This window comes from Callorhinus ursinus, unplaced genomic scaffold, assembly GCF_003265705.2.
Source record: "Callorhinus ursinus isolate GAN/ISIS: 27379988/994484 unplaced genomic scaffold, GSC_fseal_2.0 scaffold51, whole genome shotgun sequence".
Taxonomy (NCBI): Eukaryota; Metazoa; Chordata; class Mammalia; order Carnivora; family Otariidae; genus Callorhinus; species Callorhinus ursinus.
The window spans coordinates 581,590-608,154 of NW_027397113.1; the positions used below are offsets into that span (position 1 = coordinate 581,590).

Below are 26,565 nucleotides of genomic sequence, written 5' to 3' on the forward strand. Positions count from 1 at the left end.
CAGCGCAGCCGCAGTCCGGGCTCCAGGGGTAGGCCTGGGGGCGGCCCCAGGAGGGAGGGGTCCCCGGGGCATCCTGGCCCCCGGGGGGCACAGCGCAGCCGCAGTCCGGGCTCCAGGGGTAGGCCTGGGGGCGGCCCCAGGAGGGAGGGGTCCCCGGGGCATCCTGGCCCCCGGGGGCACAGCGCAGCCGCAGTCCGGGCTCCAGGGGTAGGCCTGGGGGCGGCCCCAGGAGGGAGGGGTCCCTGGGCTTCCCGACCACGCCTGGACTGCAGCCCCGAGAGGAGCGGGGGCCGGCGGGGACGCACGGGGCAGCCCGGGTGGACGCGGCCGGCCCGGCCATCACGCCTGGAGGTAGAGACGATCGCTCCGCGGAAACCCGGACCCGCCCCCAACCCCCGACCCAGGAGGGGCGCGGCCGCGCGGTTCCGGCCGGACCGGAAGCACCCGGCAAGGGCGCTGCGCGCGAGGATGCACTTCCGGTTTGGGGCATCCGCTGTGCTCGCGACTTCCAGCAGGTGGCGCTGGGGCCCCGGGAACGCGGAGGCGGCCGTTAGCCCTCTAGCATTCTGGGAGTCGTAGTGCTGCCTCTTCCTCCTCCCTCTTTTCCCTACTCAATTCCGGCTCTTCGCGAGGAGGAGAGACGCCGTTTCCGGGGAGGGGAGGCTCGGAAGAAAAGTGAGGACGCATGCGCAGGGGCTACGCGACCCGGGAGGCCTCGGGAGTAGCGGCCCAGTGCCTTGTGGGAGATGTAGTTCTTCAGGTGCGGACGCCGCGTCGCTGGGCCGGCGGAGGACTCGGTTTCCCAGAAGGCCGAGCGCGGCGCAAGATGGAGCCGGCCCGACCGCGCCGATCCGGTAGGTTTGTGCTGAGGCGGTACGCTGCTGACCGCCGGTCGCGTTTCTGGGAGGTCGCTGTCCGCAGCCTACTTGCCCAAGCCCCGAGGCCCCCCCAGAGTGCTTCGTGTCTCCGGTCCCTCGCGGCCTGGGCCTTGGGCCCCCGAGCCTTGTGCGGCCTGGACCCTGTCCGGCCCAGGCCCCCGACGGGGCGGAGGAAAAGCCAGGGCTTCCGCTTCCGAGTGGGGGCCGCGCGCCGAGGGCAGCTCGTGGGCCCGCCCCCTGGGAGCCGCCCCCAGCCCCCGAGTCCCCAGCCGCCGAGGCCCCAGCCGCCGAGGCCCCAGCCCCCGAGGCCCCAGCCGCCGAGGCCCCAGCCCCCGAGGCCCCAGCCCCCGAGGCCCCTGGCCCGCTGAGTCCGCGAAGTTCGGAGAGAACTGCAGGAAACGCGCCCGCACTCCCTGTCTGTGCGCCGGGGTGTCCCACCGATCCGGCCACTTCTCGCAGTCGCGGTGGCGTCCCCGGCGGTGCGGGCCGCGGGAGCGCGAATTTAGGAAGCAGGAGTCTAGCTGGAGCGGCTGCTTCCCCTGCAGCGTGCTGTGCGACTGGCGCACTGTCTCTCCCTCTCTGGTCCTGCCAGCTCCAGAACACGTCGGTGGGGTGTGTTTCGTGCGCCCTCTCCCTCCTGGAGGTGTTCCTGCGCTTGGGGAGTCGTGCCCCAGAGCAGTGGAGGTCTCGTCCCTGTCTGATCGGCGGTGGGGGCACTCTCGGCCGCCCCTGGCCCACTGCCTGCTCCTTGCTGGGCGCACGCCCCACGGTGGGCCACCCTGGACTAGGGGGGCTTGGTGCGTAGGAGTTGGTGGGTGGATGGGTGAGGCTGGGCTGTCCTCTGAGCCCGGGAATACACGGTGCAAGGTGCCCGCTTGGACACATTTGGGCCACTCATGAGTGTTGGTGGCACTTCTGTGCCCTGCTGGGAAAGGTGAGGTGTGTACGGGGTCGCGGGGGATGGAGGTGGCCCTCTGCAAGAGCTGCAGGACTTGCCTCTGCTCAGCAAGGGTGCCCCAGGTGGTCATTGACACCCCACCTCCCTGCGGGCTGACCTTCAGATGCCACGGACCTGGCCGCAGACCCCTGTGGAGTTCGCGGGGCCTCTCCCAGCAATCAGGAGCAGAGCTCCTTGCCTTGGGCCGGGCAGGTGGCCCAGTCTTGGTGGAGAACTTGCGGCGTGCCATGCGCTGTGCTGAGCAGTTAGTAAGTGAGCCTACCTGCTTGAGAGTAGTAGCATAGAGCCACTGTGTTGACCCCGGGGTCAAGCCCTGGCTATCTGCCTACTACCGCAACCCCATCCCCCGGCATCCCCCGGCGGGCCCTAGACGTGACTCAAGAGTGTTGAATGAGATGATCTTTACGAAGGATCTGCTCTCAGGCCTGGGCTCTGTCTGGGCTCCATAAACCCAGGACCACCCCTCGGGGGTTGTGGCGCCATTTCTGCACCTTTGCGGTCTGATCTGATGGTTGGCTCTTCCCACCCTCAGCCCGCTGCAGTTGAGCAGCTGACCGGAGCCGGACTGAGGCCAGCACGCCTTTGCCAGCACTTCCCCCACCAGCACTCCAGTGTCCGCACAGACATCCATCAGACAACGGAGGTGAGCGGGCTTTCAGGGGACAGGGCTCTCTGTCCCTTGCCTTGTAGAACCTAGTTCTTCCTGTGGGTCCTGCCGCCGGCCCAGGGACAGTGGGTCTACAGGAGGGACCTCTCCTAAGTGCCTGCGATCCTCAGAAACGAACTTCTTGGGCTGTCTGGTCTGGGTGTGGTGTGCCCTGGGACACATGTCTGAGGCAGGGGCAGGAGAGGCCCTGGAAGCCGAGCAAGGGACAGAGGACAACGCTCTGCCTTCTGACGCTGTCTCTCTCAGCGACTCAGACTCTGATTTCAGCCTGCCTGCCGGTGCTGAGATGGAAGCTCTGTCCCCAGGGGTGCTGCCTGGGGAGGCCCAGGGGGACTCAGACCCTGATGAGTCTCCTTTGCCTCCGAGGGGCCTCCCCACGGCCTCAGTGCAGCCGTTCCACCTGAGGGGCACGAGCTCCACCTTCTCCTGGCGGAGCCACAACATCTTTGACTGCCTGGAGGGCGCAGCCAGGCAGGTTCTGCCCTCTGTGGCCCAGACTGGCCCGGGTGACGATGGGGGCTTCCTGCGCCCACTGGCACCCTCAAGCCAGCCTCCAGGAGAGGGCCCAGGCAGGGCCGGTCAGAGCCCTGCCCCCACAAAGTTGCCGCCCGTCCCTGACTATGTGGCCCACCCTGAGCGCTGGACCAAGTACAGCCTGGAAAACGTGGCCGAGGTCAGCGAGCAGAGCAACCGGGCCACTGCTCTGGCCTTCCTGGGCTCCTCGAGCCTGGCTGCCCCCAGTGACTACATGCCCTCTTTCAACCAGGATCCCTCCAGCTGTGGGGAGGGAAGAGTCATCTTTACCAAACCCGCCCGAGCTGGCGAGGCCAGGCCTGAGAGGAAGAGGGCCCTAAGGAAGGCTGGAGAGCCGGGAAGGGCTGCGCCTGGGAACCTGGGCGCCGCAGGGAGCGAGGGCCCTGTGGAGCTGGCCCACCTGGCCGGGCCTGGGAGCCCCGAGGCTGAGGAGTGGAGCAGCCCCCACGGGGGCCTTCAGGAAGTGGGTGTGCTGCAGGCCGCTGCCCACGCTGGGTCAGCGGCAAGGCCCCCAGTGGTGGAGACTGTTGGCTTCCATGGCAGCAGGAAACGGAACAGAGACCATTTCCGGAACAAGAACAGCAGCCCGGAGGCCCCAGGTGCTGAGATCTAAGAGAAGAGACTGACCAGGCTGGCGGAGGAGGGCAGCCAGGGCCACTGGCCACTTGGGGTGGAGCGCAGCTCGGGGCCCCAGCCCCTCGGGAAGGGAGCCAGCGGACTGCCAGTCGGAGGTGCCGGCAGCCTGGGCTGAGGCTCAGGGTAGTGGTCTCTGAAGCAGACCGCTTGCCAGTGGATGGCAAAAACCCTGCCTGCCACGTGCCCGTGGGGCAACAGTAAAGGTTTGGGGTATTCCTTCGGCTTTGTGTCTCTGTGTAGATCCTTCTCCTCAGGACCAGTGTGCTAGGGCCTCGTCTGCCACCCGGCACACCCACATGCCCTGTTCTCTCATTCGATCCTCCCCAACTTAGTGCCAGGGGGCATGGAGGCTTTTTAAATAGACGCCTGGGTTTATCAGCAGCCCGTCTTCCCAGAGGGACTGAGGCAGCCCCTCCTGGGTCCAGAGCAAGAGGTGCAGAAGGCCCCGGGCACCTCCAGGGGGTGAGCTCACAATCCCAGCTGTCCAGCCTCTGCCCCCAACAGGGCTGGGGACAAGGAATCTTGATGAAATGGGTCTCTAGGAGGCCAGCATGTGAGTGGGGACAGGGGCCCTCCCCAGCCCTGGCCACTCTTGCCCCTTAGCTCTGGCTTGCCTGGGCTGTGTGTGATGATGACCAGTGTCCTGGGACCACATCGCCAGAACAGCTGAGCTGTGTGCAGGGACCCTGCTGGTGTGCCCGGGCCCAGCGGTGGGGGAAGGAGCACTAGCCCCTGAGGGTGCCAGGGAAGGCAGACCGGGACAAACATGTACCCCCTGTGCCTGGTGACAGGACATAGCAGAGACTGGCCAGCCTTCCGTCCCAGCCCCAGACCCCCGAGGGAAAGGGGGACCAACGTGGCTAGCCGCTCACCCTAGCTAGGGCCAGCACAGGGGCATGGACCCCCCTCTCACAGGCAGGGAAATCCGCTCAGTGCCCCGTGGCCTTCACTGACTTGGTGTGGGTGTGTTCTCTTAGGAGAAAGCCGCCGTGGGGCCAGAGGTGAGTCGTCTTGGGGCAGTGTCCTGGGGCTATAACCCAGGCTAGACATAGTCCGGCACTTGCCGTGTGAGCAGGTGAGGGTGTGCAGGGCTGGGAGCCAACACGCACAGTCAACACCCGGCTCCAGGTCCTAAAGGGCAGAAGTTCTAGCTGCTAGTGTTTCCAAAAAATGAGTTTTAACAGGTGACACAGGTTGGGTAGGAGACAGGTATGGGCCCCAAACTGTTGCCCACCAGACGGGAGGTGCTTCGGCCCAGGCCGGGCAGTTGTGGATGGGACCCACGGGGCTCCCCCAGTCTGGAGAGGGCCCCCCGTACACCATGCTTCCACGTGGAGAGAGGTCCCAGGGAAGGTGCCAGGCAGGGCAAGGGGTGGTTTCTTCTGATGAGGCCACTAGAGCCACATGCCACTGAGGGCCCCGCAAGAGGTGGGGGACGTTTGGTGTGTCTCTAGGGCCTGGGATGGCCAGCTAAGGGCCCTGTCCCTGCCTGCCCATCGTGATCGGGGCGCTGGGAGAGGTGGGCCCCGTGTGCGGACCGTCCAAGTGGCTCAGGCGTCTGAGAGCCACCGGCCAGCCTCTGGGTGCTCGCTGCTGTCTGCATCCCCTCTGAGGCCAGCAGAGGCTTGCTGATGTCCACCTTTGAAGGTCTGGGAGGCTGCTGAGGAAGGAAGACCCCTTAGCTACTGGGTGTCTGTTGGGGCCAGCCCAGGGAAGGGAGAGGTGGCTCGCGCACACTAGCACGGGGCACGGTGGCCCCAGCTGGGAGGAGGTGGGAGGGCTGCCACCAGGCAGAGCCTCCAGAGTCCGAGTGGCCACGCCCTCGTGCCGGCTGAGGTGGGGGGCTCCAGCAGAGGGCACCTGCCCCACCCCGAAGACGTCGCCAGCCACGGGCCATCGAGGGCTGGGCCAGTCCTCCCAGGACGGGAAGGCAGATGACAGGGCCCAGCGCGACAGTCCTCCGCCTGTCCCCAGGCCAGCCTGTGCCCCTTCCTCAGCTGTGTCTTTCCCGGATGCACACTTACTGCAGCAGGCGCTGCTCCGAGGCCCAGGGGACAGCGGGGCCGCGGAGGACGGCAGGGCCGCGGAGGACAGCAGGAGCGCCGCGCAGTAGTCGATCTGGAGGAGGGGGGAGAGGCGTCCGGGGGGCCCCAGGGCCCTGCTACCCCGTGACCCTCCCCTCCGGTAGCTGTGCTGGAGGGAACGGGTGTGAGGGCGGGGGTCCAGGTGTGCAGAGTGGACAGTGAGGGGGTCCGGACGGCAGGACCCCTTCCAGGGAGGGCACGCTGTCCCTGAAGTCACATGTGGGGACAGGTACAGGTACTGCACCCCCCAGGGCCTCGCCCTGCCCTGCCTCCTGCTGAGCCAAAGCCTGGGTGCGGGCCCGGTAGTTGGGATGTCGGGGTGCGGGGCTGTGGGTGAGGGCCCCAGTCTGCCTGCCTACCTGTGACTCCAAACGCTTGATGCGCTTCTCTTGTTCTCTCAGTCCCCCGAGGTACTGGGCTACGGACTCCACCCTGCAGCAGAAGCTGGTGGGCTCAGGGTGCTCCACATTTGGGCGATCTCCCCATGGTCCCCAGATCTGGGTGCAGAGCCCCTCTGCCCTCCCTGGGAGCTCGATGGGGCTGAGTGACTGCCAGCAAGAGCGGGGGACAAGGGCAGGCAGGAGGCCTGAAGGAACTGCTGGGATGGACCATTTTGGGGGGACCCAGAGCAAGGAGGACCCCACCTATATCAGCCCCTCACCCCTCTCAGCTTCAGCCTCCCCAGCTCAGAACTGTGCCCGGCAGGCGGCGGCCACACCGGCTTTAAGGCCGCCAGCCGCTCGGCAGTGACGGTGGCAGAGGTCCAGGGGGATCTTACAACCTCTGGCACCCCGCTCGGGGTCCGGCCGTCCCTCGGCAGGCCCTTCGCCGGCTCTGCCAGCCCCTCTTGGCGGCCCGCAGGGGACACAGCCCTGGTGTCCAGGCCGGGGGGCTCCGGGGCACCCGTGCAGCCCCCACACACCTGTGGGCGGTTTTCCGCAGCACCTCCTCCTTGCTGTCCTTCCTCTGCTTCTCCAGCTTGCTCAGGTAGTTCTCTTTCTGAACTGCCTCCCAGGTGACCATCTGCTGGTCCAGGGGCTCCGGCAAGTCTCTCTCTGGGAAGGCCGGGGCGGCCACAGGCTTGGCTGGAGCCAGGTGGACCTCGGGGCCAGGGGAGCCCAGGGCAAGCCCCCCGCCCTCCGGATCACTGCAGACGGGCCCGTGGTGTGAGGGGGAGGAAGGCGATGGGCTCAGCCTGTGCTGGCTGCTCTGGGCCTGGACAGAGCCCGGCCTGGAGGCCTTGGCGGGGGGCTGAGGAGGGGACCCAGGCCTCTGTGCGCCTGCCCACCCAGCATGTTGCCCGTCCCCTTCCATGCGGTCCAGGGCCGCCAGGCCGTATCCAGCCCTGTGGCCTCACCCAGGTGCTCCCGCTTCTGCTCGGCCCCCTTCTGGAAGAACCTCTTGAGCACCAGGCTCAGGTGGCTGAGGACGATGAAGGGTGGTGCCAGGGCGGGGCGCTCGTGGTACTCCACGATGAGGTGATAGCGCTGGAACTTCCAGAACATGTCGGCGTTGCCCTGCACCACCTGGAACGTGTAGCTGTGGGGCCCGCGTGTGGGCGGTGGAACACGCATGGGCCTCCTGGGTCCTCCATCCTGGTCCCTGCTGCGGCCCCACACCACTCCCAGGGGCCCCCCCACTTCTGTGATGGTCTCTACTGCCTCGTTGCCCTCTGCGGGGTGTGTCTAGAATGGGGTTGCTCACGTGGGGTCTTCACCATCCCCTCTGCTCTCCTGGACAAGCCCAGGCTTCCCTGGTGCAAACCTGCCCTGGGAGCTACCCTTCCCCACGCCTGTCATTCGCCCCACCGCCTCCTCGGGGCCTTGCCCTCCCTCAGCCTGTGGTACAGGCTCCAGTCCCTCTGGGGGCGGGGGTGCAGAGAGGCCCCTGCACACGGTCCCTGGGGCCCCCCCGCACATGGAGGGAGCACGGGGAGCGGACCACCTGAACATGGCGATCAGTAGGTTCATGAGTAGCACGTTGGTGACCAGCAGGAAGGTGACTAGCAGGAGGATGACAAGCCAGTTGGCATAGAAGTTCGGGCAGGAGGGGGAGTCCTCCTGCAGCAGGGGGTGCAGGGAGCAGTTCACGCGGGCTTCTGAAACACAAGTGGCATGGTGGGGGTCGCCTGGACTGACACCCGCTGATCTTGAGAGCTTCCTCGGGGTGAGGCCACCCAGGGGCGGAAGGCAGTGGCCAGATGGCCCAACTACCCTGGTTGGCTGGGGATTATCGGGCTTAGCACTGAAAGTTCCTGTGTTAGGACACCCCAGTCCTGGCAAACCAGGGAGACAGTCCGCCAGGGGCACTGGTCCCACTCCCCCACCTCCTCCTGACTGTGGTCGCAGCAGGGCCACAGGTTCTGGGGGCAGAGCCAAGGCCATCTAGGGGATGGGGCACAGAGAACCCCAGTTTCTGCTGGTAGGTGTGTGCATTCCCCACCACTACCACCACCAAGGGCTGTCTGTGCTCGAAGCTGGTGTGGAGAGAGCTGGCCGAGGCGAGGGGTGACCCTGTCTCCCCCTGCAGGACTTGTCAGGGACTTTATAACACTAAAGCCTGTCACAGGGCACCAGCTTGGGCGGGGGTGGGGGGCAAGTCTGCACCATCTCCAAAGCTCATCTGGCCACACTGCCCTTGACCCTGATTGCCACAGGCACTGTGGACACAGAGCACCTCTGGGCCATGCCAGCTCACAGAACATTCTCTGGCCAGTGGGAATGAGTGTGCGATCTGGGAGCAGGCTGAGCTCTGCACCCCGGGCTGGCATGCCCTGGGCGGCCCGGGGATCACAGCTCCGGCCCCTCACCAGCCAGCACCCCCACACTCACGGGACAGGAGGTGTGGGGGGAAGGAGCAGAGCGTGAGTGTACAGGCCATGGCCGCCCGGGGTGCTTGCCGCATCTTCCTCAGGAAGGGGCCCGTGGCCGCATATGTGCGTGCGCCCGTGTGCCCATGTGGATGCTGCCCACGCCTGTACGCTGGACTGTTCCCACGGCTGCCTCCCTGGGTCTCCGTGCTGTGAGGCCTCGGTCTCTATCTACGTGTGCGTACCTGTGTCCCCACGCTATGCGCACGTGTCGGGCTGACAGGGCCTGTGTTCCTGTGTCCGTGTCTCCCCCCACCCCCTGGGAGCGGAGCCTCTCCTACTTTCCCCTGAGGGAGTTTTTGTGCCGGGCCACCCACGGGGAGCTGCTGAGCGTGCGGTAGGGCGGGGGCGAGCAGCATCCTCCCTGGCCTGGCCCACAAGTCTGCTCGGGGCTGATTCACAACCCTCCTCCCTCCCCCAGCGCCCACACTCTGAAGCAGTGAGACCCCTGTGACCCCCCAAAGGTGCCACCAGGCCAGGCTGGAAATTAAATTGTCCCTGGGGCTGAAGCCAGACTGAAGTCAGCCCCAGGGCTTCCCGCCTGGCGTGCAGGGACGGGGCGGGCAGGGTGGCACTCTGGGCCCCAGGCCCAACGGCTGAATGTGAGTGACTCAGCCTAGCCCTACCCCCCCGTGGTGGGGTTACCCAGAGGCCTGAGCAGACAGGAAGCCCAGCCCCAAGAGGGGAAGGGGCCTGTCCGGGACCCTCAGGGAGCTGGCCCAGGCCTGGCCCTAGTGACGGGCTTGCTGCTACAGCACTCTGCCCACCTGAGGCAGCCCAGGGACTGGGGGGGAGGCCTGTACTCCCTCTGCCCTCCCCGGGTAGCCCCGGGCTCCTGGGGAACAGGGGCCATGACCCCACCACACACCACTGTCCCCCCATACCAGCGTGTGGCTGGGGCCCGAGATGTGGCCCTTCAAGTGACCCAGTGCTCCTCGCCTCCCAAGGGCCCCTGCAGGACAGGGCGGCCAGGGCCCATACGGGGGCTGAGACTAAGGGCCTGGAACACTGCGAATGAGCAAACACCGAGGAGTCACGGGGGGCAGCCCACACAAACAGACCGAGGCAACGGGCCTCCAGGACACCCCAGGTAGCACCCCTCCCCATCCTGGTGGCCCATGTCTGCATCACCCCACTCTCACCCGACTGACAAATCCATTCCGCGGGTGGCGGGCATGCTGACCCTGCCTCACTAGCTCTGGGGGTCGGGTCAGGCCTTAGACGTAGTGCTCCCGTGACTGCCCTGGGGCCCTGGGTGGCCCCGGTCCTGCGCCAGCCAGAGCAGACGCCCTTCCCTGAGTCCTTACATGGGCCCCTGGCGCTGGCTCACCTTCCTTGAGGGGCTGGTTCCCTCTCCTCCCCCTCACCGGATCCTAGCCATCTCCGGGGCCTGCCCAGGTGTCTCTGGCGCCCACGCCAGGGCTCCCCTGCACCTGTCACCACCCAGCCCCCCACAGAGGAGCAGCTCTGCCTCCCAACTGTACCCACTGCCTGAGAAATTCTTGGAACCCCCACTGGCCCTCAGCCCGCACAAGGGCCGCCTGGAGACACCTACACCCTCTGGTAGGCGCGCACACTTGACAGTGGGAAAGGCACACACACTGGGGTGTGTCCCTGGAAGCAGCAAGGGCGCGGTCAGGAAACAGCCCCTCGGCAGACGGGCCTTGACAGCAGGCGGGCCCAGGGCCCGGTGTGGAGCCTCTGGCAGGGGGGTGGGGGACAGGGAGGCCCACTGTCCAGCAGGGCCGCCCAGGAGGGCAGAAGCACCAGCACGTGGATTGGCCCCATGATGGTGAGGGATGCACTGGGATGGCCCCTGCCCGTTTTGCAGCCTCCTCGCGCCTCAGTTCCTAGCCTGGTGCCCCAAGTCTCAGGTCCCTGGGATCAACAGAAATAAACCCGGAGCTGTCCCTGGGCTGTGGGGCCTGGGGGCCAGCCTCAGTGACTTCCCCATCTCAGCTAGCTCCTGGTTGGGGCCTCACGTGACCCTGAAAGAGCCCTCTCAAGGGCCCCATGTCCGGGGTGTTATAAAAGGAGACTGTAAACCAGACCCCATCTGGCTGTACCACAAAATGGGGGGGTCCTTCCAGCCGGCTCAGAGGCGCCGCCCCCCCCAAGCCATGTGCTAACCATCGATCTCGTCCAGTGGGATTTGCCCGAAGATCTGCAGGTAGGGCCGGTAGAGCACACGGCGGAAGACCCACTCCAGGCGCCTGTCATGGGGGTGCAGCAGCGCCTGCGTGGTCACGCCGTAGGCCACAAGCCACACACTCAGGAAGAAGAGGAAGAAAAAGACGTCCTTCATCTCCGGGGGGAAGCAGAGAGTGTTAGCAGTCTCCCAGCCGGGGACGCTCTCCCACCCACCACCGGGAGCCAGGTGGGCTCACGCACCGCCGGGGGCTCACCATGCGCTCCACGATGATGATCTTGGGGCCCAGCTGCTTGTGGATGGCGAAGATGTGGATGAGTCGGAGTGTGAACACCATGAAGTCAATGGCAAGGACTGTGCGGCCCGCCTCAAACATGGAGGGCACCATCCTGGGGGAGGGTGGCGGGTTGGTTGGGCTGCTGGTGCCCACAGAGGGGAAGGAGCGTCCTCCAGGACACACAGCACGGGCGCCAGAGACAAGCCGGGATCTCTGAGGCCTTTCGTGGCTTCATCCTGCAGGTGGCCCTGCCCACCGGCCCAACCGAGCCGGCCCCCGCCAGGCCTCTGGGCCCCACAGACCTGCAGGTGACGCCGACAATGAACAGGAAGATGGCCACCATGTCACACTTGTTCCAGTTATCTTCCACGTAGAGTGTGAACTTCTTCACCAGATGTGTGTCCTCGTCTGTGAAGAATCCCTGGCAGAGGGGCAGACAGTCCGCTGACAGCTCACTGGAGACAGCCCCGCCCAGCCCAGGCTGCGGCTGACAGGGATCAGGGCTCAGTGGGCTCGGCCCACCACTGACCTGCCGGATCTCTTCCAGCACTAGTGTAAAGACCCAGAAGTAGAGGGTGACCTCGGGCCCAGACGGCCCCTGAGGAGGTGGCCTGAAGTCCACCAGCAGGACGTAGGTGAACAGGAAGAGGAAGGCAAAGTACATGACCACGTTCCCCAGGAACACGGTCACGGGCGCGCCCCAGAACATGCGCCAGCGCGTGAGCAGGAAGGCAGCACGCGGCCCTCGGTCGCCCTCAGCCCTTGGTGCCTCAGCCAACTCCTCCGGCCTGCAGTACAAGGAGACCACAGCCACCGGTGAGGTGGGCAGCCTGTATGCCATGGCGCGAGTGCCACCCCCTGGCCAGCCCGCCCCATGGCCCTCACCCGCTGCCGGGGCTGCAGAGCAGTCTCTTCTCCGTGTCCAGGCTGTCCAGCTCCTGCAGGCCCTTGGGGCCCGTCCTCAGCGGGGCCTCCTCGCTGCAAGCACAGGGGACCCTCAGGGTCCACGGGGAGGGCACCAGCCAGCAAAGGAAGTGCTGAGTGCACTGAGAGGGTCTGCGCACAGCGGGGCCCACACGGATGCCGGAGACGCACCCCCAGTGGCACCCATGAAGCCCAGCCCAGCCCCCCCCCCACGGCTGGCAAGCTGGCAGCCGCCTGCGCCCAACACACCTGAAGGTGATGAGGTTGGTGTAGATGAGGGCCGGGCAGAGGAAGGCACAGAGCAGCCGCAGGATGGGCGTGCCCGATGCCATGTCCCCCCACCAGATCTTGGTCAGGAAGGCCTGAAATAAAGGCACCGCCGCTGGCCTCCCACCCCTACACCTTTGCTGACACTGTGCCCGGCATCAGGCGCGCCCTCCCAGGCTCAGCCAAAGCCTCGCCCTGCATCCCGGTGGGGAAGACCCTTCACGGGGGGAGGGAGGCCGGGTTTGGGGGTGTGGGAGGGCCGAGCGGAGGAGGCGGCACCTCTGCGGAGATCCGAGGCGGACAAAGGTCTGGCCGGGGGCAGCGAAAAGGAAGCCAGGCAGGTGCCTTCCAGGAGCAGAGCTCCTCTCCTGCACCCCCTGCCCTGCGTGACCAGGACTTGAAGAGCGGAGGCAGGGGAGGCCGGCCCTCCCTGAAGCCAGACACTCACCTGCACCCCATCGTGGGCAAAGAAGGACTTGGTGTCGGCCTCCGTGGCCAGATGCAGACAGGTGGTCCTGCTCCAGCAGCGGTTCCTACGCACCAGCAGGGCGAACGCACGGTCCTCGCTGTTGCTGTAGCACTCGGAGAAGAGATCTGCCCGGGGACACCAGCCGCTGGTACCCACAGGGCCACGGCCCCCGGCCTCCTCCCTCCTGTGCCCGAGCCGCGCCCAGCTTCCAGCATGGACACTGGCCGTGCCCGCCTGCCCTGCCTTTCCCTCCCCCCACCGTCACCCCACGTGCCCCGACCGACCTCCAACAGGACCCAGTGTGTGCCCAAGGCCACCACCGAGGACCCCTCTGTCCCTCTGTTAGAATGTTAGGGTCCGCCTCCCCACTAGGAGGAGCCTCTGAGTGGACCCCGGGCTCCGCCACATGCGTTGGCTGCGCGCTGGGCCGGTGGCTCACCCAGGGCCAGCTGCTCGTACTTGGCCTCGCTCATGGTGCAGTGCACCCCCGCCCCGGTCTCCAGGCGCGACATCTCTCTGAGGATCTTGCAGGCAGCCAGAGCGGCGGCCACCCCCTCCTGGCCCTAGGAGGCAGGGTGAGAGGAGGCGGCCTCCCCCGCCCCTCCCCGCCCCCCAGGAGCCCGGGGCCAACCCACCATGGCCCAGAAGTAGGTGGCCATGTCGTGGTGGTTTTGCAGCACGGCCCAGAGGAACAGGTCCCGCCAGGGGTTCTCGCTCTTTCGGTTCAGATCCAGCAGCCACTTCCGGCCCTCGGGCCGCCTGGCCGACCCCCGTTCCTGGAGGACAGGGCCATTTCAGCCGCCTGGCTGCCCAGCCCAGCCCCTCCTGGCCGCCAGCCCGCTCACCTCCTGGTAGAGCCCGCGACAGGCGTCGTGCAGGAAGTCCTTGAGCAGGCGGGAGACCTCCTGCAGGGAGAAGGCAGGCAGGCCCACGGGCGGCTCACGGGCTTGCTGGGCGCCCAGGCCAGCCAGTGTCAGCGGGCCCTCCTCGTGCTTGCGCTGCAGCAGGTCGAAGAGCAGGCTCTTGGGGGGTGTGGAACGGTAGAGCTGCTGTAGCCGCCCGTACGTCAGGAAGTCCCCCATGTCGGCGCCGTTGTCCACAAAGAGTCGCACAAACTCGGGCTTGTCACTCACCAGCGCGTCCATCATCACCTCCTCCAGGTCACAGGACTGGGGCCACCACGGGACACGCCCAGGTGGGGGAGACGGGCAGAGTGAGTGGGAGCAGGTGCACAGGGAGCCCCCCAGCTCCTGTCCCTCCGAGCCAGCTCCGGACCATAGGGGCCACCAGTCCTCCCGGGGGGCCGTGCACAAGGAGCCCCCAGCAGGTGCCCTGGCCTCCCCGCCCCCCTGGGCCACAGCAGGCAGGAGGGGGCCCGTCAGTGGCCCTGGGAACACCGTCTGCCCCCAGGCCCTCGACACGGCCCCCGCCCTGTGTTGGCCAGAAATGCGGCTCAGGAGGCATCAGCTGGCCGGCAGGCAGGCACCTTCCACTCCACATCCCCGTTGAAGATCTCGCTCCTGGCGATGTCCACGCGGTCCCAGGCCACGGCCAGCTTGAGCTCATCCAGGTAGTCCTGTGCTTCCTGGCTGTGGCTCTTGCAGGCTGCGGGCAGAGTGCGCGGGAGGTGAGGGGCGAACCCAGGGGTCCACAGAGCCTGTGGGCACAGGGCCCCTCGCGGTGGTCTTCCGGACACACAGCCCAGGAACCGCAGCCTGCTTCATACTCTCTGAATAATGGTGAGAGGCTCCCAATGTTGCAAGACTTCCAGAAGCCGGTGCTGGGAGCCCTGGCAGAAACGCTGGCCCCCGGGACCCTGATGGGATGGGGTGAGCAGAGCCGGAGGCCTGCGGGAGGAGTGTTCCCTCCCTCCCTCCCTCCAGGGCATCCCAGCCCCAAACTGCCCCTCCGGGCCTGGGTCTATGTCTGGCTTCCCCAAGGTCAGTCCCTTGGTATGGCTGGTCTCCAATGTGGAAAAGCATATCGAGTGACAGCCGGATGGTGAATCAGCCCAGTGTCGTCGATCAAGGAACAGGGAAACATAAGGCAGTCCTTGCACACCGTGGAAGATCCCTCAGCCTTAAAAAGCAATGAGGCACCCACCCGTTCCGCAGCCTGGGCGATGCAGCGACAGGAGCCGAAGGCCACACACTGTAGCCCATTGACAGGAAGGGCCCCAAAAGGGCACATCCGTCCAGGCAGAATGCAAGCCAGTGGGCGCCAGGGGCCCGGGAAACGGCGTGCTGGACGGCTGCCAGCTGCTTTAGGGGCAGTGAAGGTGTTCCGGAATTAGACGGTGGGGATGGTTGACAACTTGCAAATGGACTAAAAGCCCCTGGATTGGACACTTTAGTTTCTTAAATTATGGTAAAACATAGCAGACCTAAAACCTGCCAGACACGACCCTGTACGGATCTGTGTGTCATCTCTGTGTCATTCCAGTTTTGCCACATGTGCTGCCGAAAATGTGAGCGCTGGGCTGCACACGCACACACGCTTGCACACACATAGGTGTCCGCACACATGCACATGCTCTCACATACACAGTTGTGCTCACATTCGTGCTTACACGTACACAGGCACACACACCGTGCACATGTGTGCAAAGGCACACGCACACACGGGTGCTCACACTCGTGCTCACACGCACACAGGCATGCACCCGTGCACGTGTGCAAAGGCACACACACACACAGGTGCTCACACGTACACAGGCACACACACCCGCGCACATGTGTGCAAAGGCACATGCACACACAGGTGCTCACACTCGTGCTCACACGCACACGTGCTCGCACGCACACAGGCGCGCACCCGTGCACATGTGTGCAAAGGCACACGCACACACAGGTGCTCACACTCGTGCTCACACGCACACACAGGTGCTCACACGTACACAGGCGCACACCCGTGCACATGTGTGCAAAGGCACACGCACACACAGGTGCTCACACTCGTGCTCACATGCACACAGGCGCGCACGCGCACACACACACACAGCAGAGGGATGCCATCCCAGGAGTCCCGGCTGCTGACATCCCTCCTGGGCAGTGGCCCTGCCCCACGTGCCGGGCCTGCAGGGTGAGAGCCACGATGGGGCAGTGTGGAGAGCAGCCCCGCGCCAGATGCAGAGCCCGGGGCCGTGGGGAGCAGTGGCTGGCCTCCCTGCCTCCACCTGGGGCCCTCACCTTTCACCAGCACCTTCAGGATGACGGTGTCCAGCTCCTCGGAGCTCTCCTGCTCGAAGTCGTGCACGGTGAGCAGTTGCGGGTGGGAGATGATGTTCTGCAGCTGGGACATAGGACAAAGGCCCTGAGGTGGCCCTAGGGGCAGAGGGCAGGCCGGTGGGCAGGCCACAGGCCCAGCATGGTTGGCGGCACTGCCTGGTCACTTGGCATGTGAGGCAGGTCCTAGCGAGCTGGCCAGCTGGCTGCCCAAGGGCACCGGGGCATCACCTCCCCCAGCCCAGGGGGCTCACTCCCAGGTCCCTTGCTCCAAGGGCCTAAAGCAGAGCTAGCTTGGAGGCTTCGTGGGGAGAGGGAGGAGCCTGGGACTTCTGTGTGGGCCGGGGGCACAGAGGCGCCCAGGAGGAGTTTCTCCCTGGGTCAGCTCCCGCCCCCGCAGGAGAAGGGGATGGGACAGGGAGGAGGGCCTCGGCCTTTGGACCCCACAGTCCCTGGGAGGCTCCTACCAGCTCCGTCCAGTGTACGATGTCCTCCCAGCAGAAATGTTCGCCCGGAAACTTCTCTTTAAACTGCTTCTCGGCTACCTGGGGCACCAGGAGGTCGGGCTGGTTCAGCAGGGCGGCCAACACGTCCGCGATGCCCCCTGAGCCCGCCAGGATCAGCCACGGGGCAGCATGTTCCACGGCCCTGGAAATCCTCTGAGGCAGCACAGTGGGGAGAGTGGACCCCACATCAGCTTGGGCGCCGTCCTGAGCCCACGTGCTGGAGGTGCCCTGTCCCAGGCCGGGGAGGGCACTGCAGGCAGCTACGGCCAGCCAGGGGGGCCCCCGCCAGGCCCCCGCCTCTCTCCCCTGCCCTACCTCCAGGGTGCTGGGGTCACCATTGACCAGCAGACAGAGGACAGGGATCTCGATGCTGCCAGTGCCTGCGGACAGAGCACCCGTGAGGTCTGCCCCAGTGCCCAGGCAAGGGGGGGCCTGGCACCCTCCCTGTGGGGTGGCTGCCTGCTCAGACCATCAACCCACCCCATTTTCTGGGCAAATGCTGGCCCAGAGACAGTTTCAAGTGAATGTGGGTTGCACAGGCTGCATATCGCACACACCAACCCCTTCACCTCGGGACCATTATGGCCACTCATGGCTATTTCCACAGAAAGGAATGTCAATGAAGTCAAATGTTCAGTCTCCAGCCGCACCAGCCACAATTAGGTGCCCAGCGTCTATCCCATCTATAGGCAAAAAGTTCTCCAGCCGCGCTGCAGACTGCTGGAGGCCCACAGACGCAAGCCAGAAAGGTAAAGGAGGGGCCTCAGCCTGTTCGTCCCCCAAATATAAACCAGAAACGAGACTTCGGAATGTGAAGCCAGCTAGTGCTGGGCAGGCAGGGGCCACCAGGCTCCCGGGCAGTTGCCTCCCGATCGAATCTGGAGGCTAGATCAGTGTGTGGGGGCCATCCAGGCTCCAGCAAACCAGAGCACCGCACCACCTCTGTGATTTAAACATGCCTTTGGTTGTGTTTTCATTTTTATTTTTTTAAAGATGTTATTTATTTATTTGACAGAGAGAGAGAGACAGCGAGAGAGGGAACACAAGCAGCAGGAGTGGCAGAGGGAGAAGCAGGCTCCCGGCTGAGCAGGGAGCCCAATGTGGGGCTCGATCCCAGGACCTGGGATCATGACCTGAGCTGAAGGCAGATGCTTTACGACTGAGTCATCCAGGCGCCCCTGTGTTTTCATTTTTAAAGAACACTCAGTTGATAAATATCTTATATTGCTTATAAATATCATAAGCAATCATATGTTTTTTGTATAAATTTTTGTTACACACCAGAGTTAATCCAGCTTTCAAACCCACCGCTGGCTGCGGCGGGGCCTAGCCCTCAGGTAACGCTGCCCTCTGGTGGCAGTGTACCTCCTGGCTGGTACAGGGAAATGGGCCTCTCAAAACTTGTAGATCCGATTTCTTCCCAAAGCCGTGAGCCCACAGGAAGAGCCTCTGGCCAGGGGCGCCCGGGCGCAAACACACTGGCAACTACTCGGCCATCCGGCGGGAATGCTGCTGCCTGGCAGGGCTATACCTCTATATCTGCGCACCCGCCAACCTGCTGGCAGCCTCCCATCCCAGCCCGGTCTCCGCACCCACGCATGCTCAGTGCCTTCAGCCCAGAATGCCCTACGCACCCATCTGTGGTCCTTCCAGCCCTGCCCATACGCTGTGCCCCCGGAACCCCCCCGTGACCCCCTCCCCCAGGCCTCACCCCCGTAGCCAGTTCTCTGCTCCGAGATGTGCTTCTCCAGCCTCAGCCTCAGCTCCGTCAGCCCGTCCCCCTTCCCGGGGGGCCCAGGCTCCACCAGGATGAAGTGGGCCTGGTTGTTGTCCAGGGAGTAGAGGGGGCCCTGGCCGCTGCCGCTGTCCGTGGGGTAGTGGACGGGGCTGTGCTCCTGGACCCCCACCCCACACACAGCATGAGGCCGGGCCTGGACCTGTTCCTACCCCCAGCCAGAGGGAGGGCCGTGTAGCAGGCGCCTGGGGCCCAGGAGCAAGCGGGGCGGGGAGTGGGTCCTCCCGACCGAACCTGGGCGGAGGAAGCTCCCCGCACTGCCCGGCCCTGCCTTAGACAGACCCTGGGCTGGGAGCTGAGCCCGCTCGCCCGGGGTCACCCAGGCTTGCTGTGACCGTCTGGGCCTCCGTCCTGGTCCTGGGCAGAGGGTCCGTCTGTGCTGGCTGGGAGCGGGGCCGCCCGTCCCCACACTATTCCCTAGGCAATGCTGCCACCTGCTGGCCGTGTGCCAGGCTCCCCTCCTCCCCCTCCTGCTTCCTTTCCTTCTTCCTTCCCCTCTCCTCTCTCCCCTCCCCCTCTCCCCTCCCCCACCTCGCCCTCCTCCCCCCCCCATTCTCCCTCCTCTCCCTCTCCCCCTCCCTGCTCCCCGCCCATGGCTTCCCCTCAGTGTCTCAACCCTTCAGGATGCCTCACTCCCAGAGCCTCTCCCCGCCCCAGGGCAGAGGCTGCTCTGTCCACTGCAGGCCTGGTACACAGAGAGCCTCAGATGTTTGCCAAATGCCCCATGGGCAGCAGATGGGCGGCGGTGGTCAGCCTTCAAGACTGCACTGGTGGCATCCTCGGCAGACCCCTCTCCCACCCTGGGGTGAGGGATACTTGCAGGCCATGGGCCCCTCCCTGCCTCCTAGGTCCACCTTGCCCAGCGGCCATGATGCTCCAAGATAGACGCTTACCTGGGCATCTTCCAGAAGCTGACGGTGCAGGACGCGGCCCAGCGAGGCAAGGCCGATGGCCACCACACGGGCCCTGGTGGACGTGCTGGCCAGCGAGTGGTCACGCACGGCCTGTCCGACGTACCGGGCGAGGCCCACTCGGAGCGCACTGGTCAGGATCCAGGCCCCTGCGGCATGGGGCTTAGTGTGCCCGTGGCCCCCAGGTCCTCCCCCACCAGCTGGTAGGCCCAGGTCCCCAGGCCCATGGGAGCCACGGCACCTCTCCCACCTGCGGGTGTCAGCTGGGAGTGGGCCCCCGGGTGGCACCCTGGGCAGCAGGCCACAGCTCCGTCCCATTGTCTGGGCCGGGGACCAGAGCCTGGGAGGGTTTCTCCAGATTAGGAAGCCCTTGGCCTGGGGGGGTCTGTCAGCCTTTTCCTTTGCTGCCCCAACGATCCCCTCTGCGGCGAGGGAGCTCAGGAACCCCATGACCTTGACTGGGTTTTCTGCAGGTTCAGAGCCCAGTAATCTGGTTCTGACCCAGTCCAGCCAGGCTGCTCCCCTGAGGGAGGCGGGGAGGGCAGTGGGGGCCGACCTACAGGCACAGGGTGCAGCAGGGGCTGCCTCCCCTGGGGACATCTCGCCAAGGCCCATGGGGGGAAGCCTGCAGCTCCTGGGGGAGGCCTGAAGCTGGGGGACCTCAGCCACTGCCCTGCATCCCCAGGAGCTACTCCCATTGCAGGCCACACAGAGGGAGCCACACAGGCCAGCTGGGACGCTCCCCACTCAGCTCTGGGGGGCCTCACCCGTGCTCTGAGCCGCCTTCACCAGCCCTTTGCGCAGGACATCCCGCAGCCAGGACTTCATGGCAAATGGCCGCTCCTCTCCCACCAGGGACACCACCAGGTTGGGAGCAGGCAGGTGCCACTCGGTCAGCAGGAGGTCGAAGAGCTTGGAGGGGGCCACATCGCTGGGCACCTTCACGAACTGCAGGCAGGATGGCAGCCTCAGGGTGCAGGGTGGGGGGTGCTGGGCATGGGGGCGCTGGGCACTGGGGGCGCTGGGCACTGGGGGTTGAGGAGAGAGGCTGAACCCCTTTAGGGGCAGGTTGGCAGCAGGAAGCCAGGGCTCAGGTGGCCCTGCCTTGATCTGCCTGTGCCCTGGGCAGCCCTGACTCCTGTCTGGGCCTTGCTTCCCTCTCCATGGGGGGTGGGGGGTGGAGAGAGGAGGGGTCCTGGGTGTGCCGTGCGGGGGCGGGAGGTGGGGGCCAGAGGGCATCAGGAGCTCCACACCCTGCCGGCCCAGGGGCTCTGCACACGTCCCCGGGGCTCGGCGCTCAGGGGAGGAGGTGGGAGCTCAGGAACAAGCACGCGGTGGTTGGCCCCCGGGGCGTGGGGGCCCAGCCTCAGTGGTGCAGGGAGGGCAGCCCTCTTACCTTACCTCGCTTCTTCCCAGACCCTCCAAATTCGATCTCACCCCGGCACAGGCCGGGCCCCGAGCCGGGTGCGGCAGCCCTGGGGCCTCCAGGACGGGTGCCCCCAGCCTCCTGCATGAGGACCTCCCTGGGGGCGCACAGCCGACCTCTGAGGGCAGGAGAGGCGAACCCTGCCCCCTCCCTGCTGGGGCCAGCAGCTGCCGTGCTGACAGAGACTGGGGGCCACCAACAGGTGGCCCCGCCCCAGGGCCCTCCCCAGCAGCTGGCCCGGCCTAGAGCCCCACCACGACGTCCGCAAGCCCCCTTCACAATCTGGCTTCAGTTGTGGGGAACCTCCCTCACCCCACCCCCTTCCCAGATGGAGAGGGGGCGCATCCTGGCCCCTCTACCTGGCTCCCGGTCCTGCTACTCACCCCACCCTGGGTGTCTCTGGCCGACCACTCCTGTCGCCACTCCCGCCAAGGCTTTGGTTGGGGATGTCCTAGAAACCCAGGACGTATTATGGCCTTGCAGACACACAGCCCGCCCTCCCCACACCCTTGTTGGCCCCCGGATGGGGATGGACATCCTGGGTGTGCCTGGGCAGGGAGGGGGCTGGCAGGTGCCCACAGCTCAGGTGCAGGGGGCCGAGGGGTCCTGGGGAAGACCGCGTGGGTGTGGGGGAGGGACAGACCACCCCTCCTTGCCAGAAGGCCCAGGGGGGAAGGCACCCTGCCCCAGGCTCTCCCCACCAAGTTCCTACCCCAGCCCTGGCCTGCCGCCCGGCTCAGTGCCCAGCGCTGCACCCTGCACTCTCTTGGGCGGGTCTGGCACGTCAGCCCCACCCTACTCACCGGGGACAGAGGGCTGCGGGCCCAAGACCGGCCCAGGTGACAAGGAGCTGGCTCCCAAGGCCCTACCTGGCTGCAGGCACCCCTGGGGTCTCCCCCACCCACCAGCTTGCATCCCCCTGCCACCCTTGGCTGCCCGGCTACCTGTCCGTGCGGGCTGTCGGCAGACCCCCTCCCACTGGGCCAGTCTCCCAGCTTCCCTGGGGCAGCCCCGTTGGCCCCCTTCCCCCAGGACGTGTCCTTCCGTGAAACCCCTTCCCCTGGCAGCCCCCCCTTTGTTCGTCAGAGAGGGCTGCCTGCGTACACAGGAGGGGAGGGTGGGTGGTGGGCGGGGCCCTGCCCACCGGACAGGGATCCGCATCCTCACGGCCCTCCCTGTGGGGTCACCCAGACGGACCCGTCCCAGTCCCGACTCCCGGCACCTGTGAACCGTCTGTGGAAATACGCTCTCTGCAGAGGTGATCAGCTCAAGAAGAGGTCGTCGGAGTGTCCCCTAACCCAGTGACGGTGTCCTTGTAAGAAAAGGGTTAGAAACCCACTTGACCTCACAGGCAGAGGCCGGGGGGCTTGCGCTCCCAAGCCCAGGACCACCTGGAGCCCCAGAAGCTGGAAGAGGCAAGGCAGGACCCTCTGCTCCCTCTTTGGAGAGCGGGCAGCCCCGGGGGGCGATGCACAGTGTATGGTCGTGTATGAGGCCGCCGGGGACACCCCTGCAGCCATCAACCCAGAGGGCCCAGAAGCTGAGGCGGCCAGGCTTGCTGGTGCCCTGCCCCCGCAGACCCCAGGCCAGGGCCAGCCCCCCTCCCCACCCAGACTCCCTACATCCAGGCCTGGCTGGGCCTCCTGTGGCTCGGGCTCTGTACGGACAGCCCTGGGGGGGGCGGTGGGTGGGATGCAAATCCTCCTGGCTTCCCTCTCCCAGATCAGGAACCTGGGCCCCAATTTGAATGTGGCCTTTCCAAGCTGGTGACTATTGACTTTTAATGGGAGGCTGGTATCTGGGGAAAAGGCCTGGGTGTGTGTGGGAGGCGACAAGGCGCGGGCCAGGGTAGCTATGCCAAAGTCCCACAGGCCGGGCGGCTCGGAGCCCTTCACTCCCTGCTCCAGAAGTCCAACGCCGAGGTGTCACAGGGTCTTCCCGGCCCCCTCCGCTTCCCGGGGGCTCCAGGCGTCCCTGGGCTGGGGTCCCTGGGCCTCAGGCTCTGCCTTCATCCTTCCGTGGCCTGTTCTGTGTCTCTCTGTCCAAATGCTCCTCATTTCGCGGGGACACCGGTCGCTGGATAGGGGCCTACTCTGCCCACTGTGACCTCATCTAACTAGTGACAGCCGCATAGACCTTATTATCCAGAGAAGTCCCATTCCGAGGTTCGGGGGACATTCCTCTACCCCTGAGGACAGGTGGTATGGGGACAGGGGTGGGGACGGGACAGGGACCCTCAGGGCTGCTGTCTGGGGACAGCCCTCCCTCCCGCCCGCCCGGGACCTGTCATGCCCTCTGCCCAGTGGGCCCATCTCTCGCCGCACCTGGCCGCGCGCCGCAAGCAGAAGGCACACACAGCCGGGTGCGGGGGGCTTGGGGGTTTGGGGCCTGGGCAACAGCGACGGGCTCAAACCCCGTGAGCCTCAGGCTGGCTGGGCCGGGGAGGGGGCCTGGCGGGGACAGCAGCGGGCAGCCGCTGGGGTCCCTCCTCTGACTCCGGGCCCCTGTCCTCTGATGGGACAGGTGGTCCCGAGCAGGAGTGTGGAGCGCAAGCCTCGCCAGCCCCGGGACCACAGCTGCCTCGCCTCACACCACGCGCTAGCCTGGGGCCTGGGACGGCATTTGGGCATTGTGCCGGGTGCTGGGGGTGGCACGGTGCCAGAGGCCAGGCGAATGGAGCCGGTGGGAAGGGTATGCAAACAGGCAGGATTTGCATGAGCAGGTGTCCGGGTCTTTAATGGTCCCCCTTGTTCCTGGAGAGGTGGGGGGGCAGTCAAGGAAGCTGGGGGTGGGATCCTATCTAAGTCCTGGTTGGAATCCTATCCCACAAATCCTGATCAGGGAAACTGAGGCAAAATCTCTAGCCCTGGCAGCCAAGGTAATGGGGGCTCTCACTTGGGGGACAAACGGCCACCCCTCCTCAGAGGCCATCAGGGAAACGGCCCCAGGGCGGACGCAGCCAGGCCCCAGGGGCCCCGGTCCAGCTCTTCCCCTAGGCGTGTGACCTTGGGCAGCCCCTCAGACTCCCTGGGCCCTTCTCTTCCCCCTTGGGATGTAGGGAGAGAGCAGTGACGAGCAGGCGCCCACCGGTCCCACACCAAGCTCTGCAGGCAGTGCCGTGGCCCTGCCAGGTGAGGTTGCGGGTCTCCCCAGGACAGCCGTGGAGGGCGCGGAGCCGGGAGAGGGCCGTGCCGGGGAGCCCCCCCCCCCGGACCGGCGCTGGCTAGGCCCCCTCCTCCTTCCCCGGCAGTCTGGGCAGACGCTGCGCCGAAGTCCAGGACCCAGGGCCTTGGGGCCACCCTTGCTGCCCAGACCCACCCCAAGCACTGGCTTTGGGCCTGGGGCAGAGAAGCCCTCACCCACAGAGAGGCTGTCCCTCCACAGCCCCAGGAAGGCAGGATTCTCTCCAGGCTCCAGACCAGGGATGCGGCCAGAGCGTGTCCCCTGCGGCAGCACCGACCCGTCCCACCTGGAGGAGGGGACCCCTGCTCCTGCCCCCACCTGGAGGCTGGCAGCTCGGGGCACCTACCTGCCTGCCTTCTCCCCGGCGCCCTGACACGCAGCTGCTGGCCGGCGAGCAGAGGGGAAGCTGCCCACCGCACGGCGCGCCCGCCCGCTAGCTCCCTGCTCCTCCTCCCTCCCGCTCTCCACCCTGGCACCTGGCAGCCAATGCCGTGAGCAGCACGGGTGCCACCTGATTGGGGCACGGCAGACCCACAGGCCTGCCGTGGCCAAAGCCACCAGCACGGAGGGCCAGCCCTCCCCGGCCCGACTGGCCCAGCGGCCCCTGGGCTCTGACAGGTGGGCCCCCGTAGGAGTGGCTGCCGGGGCACCTCACTTGCTGGTCGTGCCCTCCACGTGTGGCCTGGGGCTGAGTCCGGTCAGTGTCACACCCAACATACCTCAGTTTCTCTCTCCAACCAGCAGGAATGGCTGACCCCAGAGTGTGCGGCCCAGCCGCTGCGGGCGCGTCCCAGGGCACATGGTCCTGGAGGTGACCCGCCGTGAGCACTGTCTTCATGCAGGGCAGGACGGAGTGCCCGGGTGTGTGTGCGGGGGTTGCTGTCGGGAATCCCAGAGTCCTGGGCTCGCACCCTGAGTATCTGTCAGGCTCCTGAACCACGCTGGGCCTCAGTTTCTCTGAAAACTGGGCCCCGGAATAGTCCAGCTTCTGGGAACTGGTGGGTCACACCTGATGGCAGAGCCTGGACGACACTTCTGTGGGCCCCTCCCCAGACCGCCTCCCAGGACCCCCTCATTCCCTGAGCTCCAGGAGGGCTGGGGGACAGCCTCCAGGCCCCGCCCTCTGGGACCCCCTAGGGCCTCTCCAGGCTGGCCCATCGGCCACCAGAGGGCGCCCCAGGACCGCAAGCGGAGTCAGGATGGCGGAGGTGCTGGGGTGGCCGAAGCCAGGTTTGCCCCTGGACAGGAGGGCTCAGACCAGGGCCTGGAGCGCAGCCCGTAGCTTTGGGGGAAGAGGGGCTTTCTGAAGCCCCTCAGGAAATAACAGGCCCCGGGTACGTGGAACCCACAAACCCTCGGGGCCTGAGGGCCTGTGGACCAGATTCTGAACGGGCCGGACCGCAGCCCCGGTAAGGTAGGGGGCTGGGGGGGCTCTGCTGGGACGGCCCCCAACTCTGGAAGATCAGCCTGGGCTCACACCCACCCTGCAGCCTGGGGCCTGAGCCTGCTGGGGGTCCTGCCTGTGTCAGAGAATGTGGGGAGTGAGGAGGTCTCCCCAGACTCTCCAGCCGGTGGGACAGGGCAGTCTTGGACCCTTCCCTTCCTCTGTTCCCATGTCCTGCCCCTCTACCTCTGCCTCCTGGACACCCCTCCCCAGCCCCCCCCAGCCCAGTACCAGGCCGTGCTCCTTTCCTGCCTACAACGCTCCATGGCTCCCTATTGTCGCACGGAATGCAAACCAGCCCGCGGCCCCTGCCCTCCCAGGCCATCGCCCACCTCCCTCTCTCCAGGTATCGGGACTCCCCTCTGCTGTCCCCCTGCGCCCCCTGCCCCAGCACAGGGTCCTGCTGGGTCTCTCTTCCTCGCTTCCTGGTGTTATTCTCCAGGAACCTGGCCCTCTGGAGTGACTTTCATGTACTTGTTTGCCGCCTGTCCACTTCCTGCTCGGAGCTGGGGGCCACTGAGGTGCTTCCCGGGCTCAGACCACAGCCGCCGGGGGACCGAGCGAGTGTGCAGGGGCGTGTGTCAGTGCGAGAGCCACTCGGGGCAGAGACGGGGCGAGCTCAGCAGGGGCTGGGGCACCGCTGTGAGGGGAGGGTCGCCCGGTGCCAGAGCGACATCCGAGGGGGCCTCCCTCACTTTGTACGGTTGGCCCCAGGGGCCAGCACTACACGTGACGGACGGGATTGCAATCGAGTGACACCTCCTTTGGGGGACACCTCTCGGCCACGTCGGCAGAGAGCAGGACCAGCCCCCAGGCCACTGTCCCTGGAACGGCAGGCCCCCCGGGGGGGAGGCTGACCACAGAGACCCACAGAGGCGCAGCCGAGGCCTGGGAAGGAGAGCGCCAGCACTCATGTGGGCCTGGACGGGCAGCCCTGCCCCGTGCCTGCTGCCGGCCACGCAGGGTGTAACACGCGGGAAGGCTGGCAGCCCTCTGGCCACCTTTGCTCTTTTGTCTCGTAGCACGAAAGCCATGAAAGCCACAAGCCATAGAGGGGGCCCCACCGGCCCTGGGTCTCCTCCAACCTTAAGCCTCCCTGGGTCTGCATGCGGTCCAGACTCAGGGACCCTCAGACAGGAAGGGTCCTGCCCTGGTCTTCGGGGGGGGATGCTCCCTCTGGCCACTCGCGGGTGGAGAGGGTAGGGCAGGCTCTGCAGGACCGGTCCAAGAGGCCAAGAGCTCCATGGGCTTCAGTGTCACCCGTGCAGAGCAGCCCAGACCCCCAGCCCCCTCCCCACACTCCTGGGTCTGCAGCCCCCCCCCCCCCCCCACCTTGGAACCCGCGGCTGTGAAGCCGCCCCTCA

At 66.3% G+C, this 26,565-nt stretch overlaps 2 protein-coding genes across 2 annotated transcripts; one reads left to right on the forward strand and one right to left on the reverse strand.

The window, feature by feature from the left end:
• Window positions 1-611: 611 nt before the first annotated feature.
• Window positions 612-3,895, forward strand: TSSC4 (tumor suppressing subtransferable candidate 4). Its single transcript, XM_025878375.2, has 2 exons — window positions 612-854; window positions 2,369-3,895. Exon 2 carries the CDS (start codon window positions 2,664-2,666, stop codon window positions 3,648-3,650), a length of 987 nt encoding a protein of 328 aa, XP_025734160.1. The 5' UTR covers window positions 612-854; window positions 2,369-2,663; the 3' UTR covers window positions 3,651-3,895.
• A 910-nt stretch (window positions 3,896-4,805) lies between these two features.
• TRPM5 (transient receptor potential cation channel subfamily M member 5) lies at window positions 4,806-24,212 on the reverse strand. The gene is made up of 27 exons (XM_073883330.1): window positions 24,104-24,212; window positions 21,745-21,886; window positions 20,958-21,024; window positions 20,545-20,671; window positions 19,916-20,096; window positions 19,131-19,297; window positions 18,154-18,337; window positions 16,758-16,822; window positions 16,404-16,595; window positions 15,901-16,003; window positions 14,199-14,317; window positions 13,558-13,881; window positions 13,348-13,488; window positions 13,152-13,275; window positions 12,692-12,837; window positions 12,226-12,338; window positions 11,938-12,030; window positions 11,582-11,840; window positions 11,355-11,473; window positions 11,032-11,164; window positions 10,757-10,931; window positions 7,702-7,855; window positions 7,115-7,296; window positions 6,680-6,812; window positions 6,117-6,189; window positions 5,698-5,866; window positions 4,806-5,333 (listed from the first exon to the last, which is right to left on the reverse strand). Exons 4-27 carry the CDS (start codon window positions 20,659-20,661, stop codon window positions 5,224-5,226), a joined length of 3,576 nt encoding a protein of 1,191 aa, XP_073739431.1. The 5' UTR covers window positions 20,662-20,671; window positions 20,958-21,024; window positions 21,745-21,886; window positions 24,104-24,212; the 3' UTR covers window positions 4,806-5,223.
• Window positions 24,213-26,565: the final 2,353 nt, after the last annotated feature.

Bases quoted from the DNA above. Each gene is read 5' to 3' on its own strand.
- TSSC4 (XM_025878375.2), top strand. From the start codon at position 2,664: ATGTCTGAGGCAGGGGCAGGAGAGGCCCTGGAAGCCGAGCAAGGGACA.
- TRPM5 (XM_073883330.1), bottom strand. From the start codon at position 20,661: ATGCAGGAGGCTGGGGGCACCCGTCCTGGAGGCCCCAGGGCTGCCGCA. The intron at 16,596-16,757 runs GTAGGGCAGGGG...GTGCTGCCTCAG, and splicing joins GTGACCCCAGCACCCTGGAG to AGGATTTCCAGGGCCGTGGA. The intron at 6,190-6,679 runs GTGTGTGGGGGC...CTTCTGCTGCAG, and splicing joins CTGCGGAAAACCGCCCACAG to GGTGGAGTCCGTAGCCCAGT.